The sequence below is a fragment of the Eurosta solidaginis genome, chromosome 4 (genome assembly GCF_040869045.1).
Source record: "Eurosta solidaginis isolate ZX-2024a chromosome 4, ASM4086904v1, whole genome shotgun sequence".
Lineage (NCBI taxonomy): Eukaryota > Metazoa > Arthropoda > Insecta > Diptera > Tephritidae > Eurosta > Eurosta solidaginis.
In genome coordinates this window covers 33,583,544-33,589,972 of record NC_090322.1, presented here as the reverse complement: position 1 = coordinate 33,589,972, position 6,429 = coordinate 33,583,544, and the positions used below count along the sequence as shown (strand labels likewise).

General features: G+C 38.0%; 1 protein-coding gene across 2 annotated transcripts; it reads left to right on the top strand.

Annotated features, from left to right (window-relative positions):
• Positions 1-599: 599 nt before the first annotated feature.
• On the top strand, positions 600-1,484 carry LOC137247806 (uncharacterized). 2 transcript variants are annotated; one of them, XM_067778754.1, is made up of 3 exons: positions 600-836; positions 969-1,035; positions 1,144-1,484. In XM_067778754.1, the coding sequence occupies exons 1-3, from the start codon at positions 722-724 to the stop codon at positions 1,352-1,354; spliced, it is 393 nt and encodes a 130-aa protein (XP_067634855.1). In that variant the 5' UTR covers positions 600-721; the 3' UTR covers positions 1,355-1,484. The 2 variants fall into 2 exon arrangements, with proteins under 2 accessions (XP_067634855.1, XP_067634853.1); XM_067778752.1 differs by having other exon boundaries at positions 634-836; positions 912-1,035.
• Positions 1,485-6,429: the final 4,945 nt, after the last annotated feature.

Genomic DNA, 6,429 nt, shown 5'->3' with positions numbered 1-6,429 from the left:
ATTGAAAGCATGATATTCTGTAGTTCTAGTTCTGTGGGTTCCCTGCCTAACCGAAAAAGTCACTTACTGCTTGCTGGACTGATCGCTGAATACACAAACTTAGCATGAACTGCCATGACAAGGTGTCTACTCATCTTTTTTTATGCTTTTTATTGTTGCAGATAAGCAGGGGCTGAGTTCTTATTTCAGGCTTCAGGACAGTTACAAAGAAAAGAAATTTCGAAATCAGGGGTCAATTCCCTAACTGTGAAAAACTGAAAAATAAAAACTTATTGAAAACTCGTTTGTACACAAAATTTACACTTTAAATCATGCGATTCTGTAAAGTATTCTGCACATTGTTTTGCTGAATGAGCGCTTAATGTAAAAGTCAAATTTCAGTGAGAAAATGTTTATGAAACGCCATGAAAATAAAAAAGTTATTCTGCAACAGTGCATATGAGTTTTGAATGTCACAATATGGATATTTTTTAGACTTTCGAAATTAATTACTTGGCTACTCTGCACAGCATTGCAATTCAAAACATCTCAAGTTTGTTCTCTTTAAAAAGATCACATTTTGCTCTCTTTAAACGTGTTTTTCCTGACTCAACTATGATGCGATAATTTTTTAGTTTTCCCAATTTGCTCATTTACACATTCAAAATAACTATTTATTTGGCCAACAATTAGCTTGGCCAAGTTCAGTCCCTTAACGCGTTTCAGGTGAAATGCATGGAAAATGTGGAAAAGTTCGAGCATTTGGTGGTTTTTTACAGCGCTCCTTTGTCTTATAAGTAGCGGACACCGTGAACAAGTGGTGGCATGGCAGGCGAGAGGAAACTATCATAATGAAGGTCAGTTGGATCGAACTACGGAGTTCTTTAGACCATTCCACATATAAAAATCTATTTTATTTTCTTGCTTCCCAGCATATCCCGGCAAATGCGTTTATAATTGTGATACTATCATATCGCCTCTTGATACAGTTAAATCACCAGATACCTGTGCCGAAATACATTGTGATAATGAATATGGCGATGTCACAATTTCAGGGTGCGCTGCTTTTACTTTTTTGGTTTTTGTTTTAATTTTTCGTGATTCTTACAAAAAACATATTTGACTTAATTTTGTCTGTTTATTTTTTGTAATTTCTCTTTTTAGTTGTGGTACTGTATCACCTCCAGAAGGTTGCGAATGGGATGGTTACGTTGATGAGCAAGCAGCTTATCCGGCTTGTTGTGCCCAAAACTTGAAATGCGAGGGTGGTATGAATAATCAAACACGACAAGCTTTACAAGAGATTTGGTCTATGCTTTCGCCTGACTTAAAAGTGCGCAGCATAGTGGATAGCGGTTCGAACACAAAGTTTTAAAAAAAGAGATGAAAATTAAAATAAATTAAATTTACTTTAAACTTTTTGAAATAAATCTAAACTTACTAAAGCGGCCAAGTATGGCTTGTAATAAAATATGGCACATAGTATGTATTACGTATTTGAAAAAGTGTTTACTTCTGTTTTATCCTTCTAACATCTAACTTTGTCAATAGAAGCGGTGCCGGTGCTGATCGAAAACGGGAGAGTTTCCGATAAAGATTCTCTTCAACTTAAAGTTCAGATCTGGACTAGAAGTTTACGCCGATCACTTTATCCGCGGCCCCGGCGTAGGCTCTATTATATAGCGGCGGCGGCGCGCCGGAGTACGCCGGTGTTCTTACTTTAAAAAGCTTCATTTTTCTATTTAAAAAAATAATAGTTAGGAAAGGTTTTGTCTGTATGTATTTAAGGAAATAAACGTGTTGGTAATTTCGGAAATATCCGGGGTTTTTGCCTCAAAATCTCGCAGATCGTTCAAAAATTTTCAAAAGTACATAGCTCCTTGCGGAGGGATTGTCCCTCGTTCACTTACTCCGGAGAGGCTTCGAACCTAACGCCGGTCTTTGGAATTGGTACTGCTGCGTCTGATGAAAGAAATAGAGATACATAAAATGGTCATACTTTTTTCTTATATCTCGTGCAAAGCGTAGTTTCACCTGGGGTTAACTCCTAATAATTGTCCCGAACTTACTTACTTCCACCTGGTCCTTCCAACGGAGTGGCCTCTGCTTCAATAGGCGGGTTCCGATAAAAACACTTCCTTGGCCGGAGCATCTCTTTCATTCGCATAACATGGCCTAGCCAGCGCAGCCGCTGCGTTTTAATTCGCTGGACTATGTTGATGTCTGCGTATTGCTCGTACAGCTCATCGTTAAATCTTCTTCGGTACTCGCCAACGCGTAGAGGTCCATAAATATTTCGAAGAACTTTTCTCTCGAACACTCCCAAAGCCGCTCCATCTGCTGTTGTCATGGTCCATGCTTCTGCCCCATATAGCAGGACGGGTACGATAAGTAATTTGAAGAGTATGATTTTCGTTCGCCGAGAGAGGACTTTACTTTTCAATTGCCTACCTAGTCCAAAGTAGCATTTATTGGCAAGATTGATTCTTCGCTGGATTTCAGTGCTGATGTTGTTGCTAGTGTTGATGCTGGTTCCCAAATAAACGAAGTTTTTTACTATTTCGAAGTTATGGCTGCCAACAGTAGCATGGTTGCCAAGGCGCGTATGCGCTGACTCTCTGCTCGATGACAGCAGGTACTTCGTTTTGCCCTCATTCACCATCAAACCCATCTTTACCGCTTCTTTTTCCAGTTTGGAGTAAGCAGAACTAACAGCGCGTGTGTTTAGGCCGATGATAGATATCAATGTCATCAGCATATGCCAGTAATTGCGCGCTTTTATAGAATATTATTCCAGTGCGGTTAAGTTCTGCAGCTAGTATAATTGCCCCGAACACAATTTCTTTAAATCATTTGTGGCTCTTTGGCGGTCACGCACAAAGGCGTATTACGGTTGCTATTAATGGTCTATTAATACTCATGACTTTCGTTGCACAGGGCGCATCCAGTTTTTTCGAGCTACAATTCCAACCACCAGTCGCTACCACGCCTCCTGACCCTCACACCATATGCTAGCACAGAAGCTATATGACTGCGACTTCGAACTCATATGTACCTTCGTCGACGTAAGTTTCCTAGAAGCTCTGGGTGTAGCTCCGAAGACTTTCTAACGGAGGTTTTTGTCGCGCTATGCTGCCGAGCTACACCAGAGAAACACCTTGAAACGTTAGGGAGTGACTATTCGGCCAAAGATGCCGCCCTCGAAATCATAAGCATAAGTGGATGTCATTGCGTAACTCATGAGTGAAAATCGTATAATCCTCGGTGGATCTACATAATTAAAATTTTACAAGGATCCTGGATAAAATTTTTTAAATGTAGACCAAAGTTTGCAGACGTTTGTGTTCACAACATTGATTTCAATAGTCTTCCTTAAATCAAAACGATAGTTTAGAATGAAAGTCGCCGATTTTAAGTTTATTATGGATGACCGCGTAGCTTCAGTTTTCAGACTAGTTCGAGTGTGCACTACGTTAGGGTAGTATCACACACGGTCATTAGTGTGACTGTCTTGGGAAAGCTTTTGAGTGTTCTTGCGAAGGACAAAGCCTCACCTGGTAAATATATGTGCCCACGTGTTCACATTTGTAAAAGGATCCTTAACGTGTAGGTGATATTTAAACTTGGTTGATAGGCTGTAATCAATGTGATTCACTCCAGGGGAACTTTAGGAAATGTCAAACCGGGAGACTTGGGTGTTGAAGGATGAATCAAATTACACATTTCAGACGCTATTGTATAGTTTCGCAAATAAACAACAGATGTTTGAATGTACGACCAAGTGATTTTTCAAACCCTTCTCATACGTACATATATCCTCAACTTAAGTATGAGGTAAGAATCATTTAAAAGGAGTGTTTATGCCCCTAGAACTTACTAAAGGATTTTGCATCACTGATTTCGCTTATTCTTTCAGCCAATCGCAATATAAAATTTAAAAAAAAATCGGCACCTTTTTTGGGTGTATTGCATTTTTTAACAGCACAATGACAATTTGAAAACATATTCGCCTTGGGTCAGTTTATTTGAATTCATTGTTCATTATTCATTTTTTCTTAAATATGCAAAGTGAGCATATACATTTATCTACATATTGTAAAGAATTTACTGAAATTTCCCTTATTCCAAATCTTCTGCTAACGTTCACTAAACTGTTGAATAAATAACTCCAATATTGAATAATGCAAAAATAGCCTTTATTAAAGTACTTCACATTAACACTTATAATTCGCAACTGATACCTTGCTTAAACCAAACTCATTGTCGTGCCTCTACTGTTGCTGCCTTTTAGACTGTCTGGTTTCCTCGTTGCATATTTCTAGGCTTTTCTATTCTAGAATTTACTAGTTATTTATCAGCTATAAAAAAATTACCAGCTATAACTACGTTTATAGCTTCTCATATGCGCGTGTATATATGATTGACACTTGCACAAATTATTGCCTTCTTTTGTGGGCATCTCAGATAAGATATATGCATGTGTTTGTGCGTCTCTTCTCCGCTGCTCGTATGGATATATGGGTAGACATAATGATTGATTTAATGATGTGCATACAAGTCACTGCTTAGCATCGGCTTAGAGATGATAGTATCCCTTAGTGTTGCTAATATTCGTCACAATATATAAAAATAAGTGCACAAATTAGTTAGTAAAACGAAAATTGCAAAATCAAAAGAGTTACATATGTAAGCAAAGCGTAAAGTGAACAGTTAGATCGACCGTTCAGGTCAGAGAAAGAGGCAAACTCATACTTTTAGGAAATGTCGCTCCACGAGCTTTTACTGGGATCTACAGATTCCCTTCAATTTCCATTTTTCACAATATCGATTATAACAAATTTATGAGTTTTTAAATGAAAACCATGAAAGGTGCATCGTAAATATCTTCAATTGAATATTACACACAATTCACGTTTTTCATGACTCACATCTATACAAACCAGCATTACTAAAAAAAAGAAACACCGAAATTGTTGACACCCACGACTGTTAGCTGTTCTCATTGGGCGCTTTGAGTCATTCGTTTACTTGCTCAATCACTCAAGCATTCCCTGCTCACTAAAGCTGCCATTATACACTTCATTTCTCTAAATCCAAATGTTTCTGGTGTATTTATTATGGACAAATATTTTTATATCTGCTAAATCACATTTTAAACCCCATTTAAAACCGTTGTATCTTTTCTTTTAGTATAAAAGACGATTCTTACTAGTATATGAATCTCATCTCGCAGAAAGGTATATAATAGTAAATTTGAATAATTTACTCAAAATTTAATAAATCATTTACTTCCGTGCTTCCACACACTGAAACCAATCTTTTTCCCAACTCTGATTACTCCATTAGTATCCGAATCTAGTATACCTGAGAAGGATTATTTACACGGGAGGAAAATGTTAATAAATCGGCCGGAGGATTGTATATATGTATTAAAACTTCACAATTTTTAAACTAAAGCTCGACATTTTTTAGTCCCTGCGTTACACTTTAGAGAAACCAACCTCTCTTACTTTTACTCCTATAAGCAGTGTATCACGTCCAAATAGCTTTTTTCCGGGCTGTTGAACTCACATAAGAGTAAACCAGCTGAACGATGAAAGATACTCGAAATAGCTATACCAGTTTTACAAAGCAGTCGATCAGATCTCAGTACCGCATTAAATTCAACCAACATATCCAAAGACGTGGCCTCGGGCAGTTTTTTAACCATACGGTAATTTAAAATGAAGATGTGATTGTCATCTACGATACCCAAGTCATCTACGATACCCAAGTTGTTCCACCAGAACTTACCAGTCAGTCGCCTAAGGACTGTAGGAACCTTAAAAGATTGAGGGTACAATTTCCAATGCTAGTTAAGTGGCTGAGTGGTTTGTCAATTGCATCGGCTTCAACCCATTAAAGAGAATGGCATCAGGACAACATTGAAAAAGTCGATTACCACGAAAGAAATGTAGAGTTTATGCCGCGAATCTAGTCATAATAGTCTTAGCTTTAGAACTGCTAGTGCAGCTTCTGTACATTTCGCACCGATTATAAATTTTCAACAATATAGGAATACTGATAAGACATCGTGCATTAAAGTATTTTACGTCCAACTCACGACACGACGATAGAGTCAAGATAATGGATAATATTGGACTCATTTCAATTGCTAGAAAAGTTAGCACCCCTTTCCAAAAACACCTGCGCAGTACCCAAAAAAATTGGTAACAGCTCTAATCATATATTCGTTTATAACTCATACCCTCATATCGAGCAGCTTTACCGCCATCTAGGAAAAAGAAGTGGCACTGGAGCTGTTCTAGGTATTTTCAAAGCTGTGCAACTAACTTGGCTTATGTGGCATAGTGATATTGAAAGCATGATATTCTGTAGTTCTAGTTCTGTGGGTTCCCTGCCTAACCGAAAAAGTCACTTACTGCTTGCTGGACTGATCGCTGAATACAC

Excerpts from the sequence above, each read along its gene's own strand:
- LOC137247806 (XM_067778752.1), top strand. The coding sequence starts at position 722 with ATGTGGAAAAGTTCGAGCATTTGGTGGTTTTTTACAGCGCTCCTTTGT. Across the intron at positions 837-911 it reads AGGAAACTATCATAATGAAG|CATATCCCGGCAAATGCGTT; the intron begins GTCAGTTGGATC and ends CTTGCTTCCCAG. Across the intron at positions 1,036-1,143 it reads GGCGATGTCACAATTTCAGG|TTGTGGTACTGTATCACCTC; the intron begins GTGCGCTGCTTT and ends TTCTCTTTTTAG.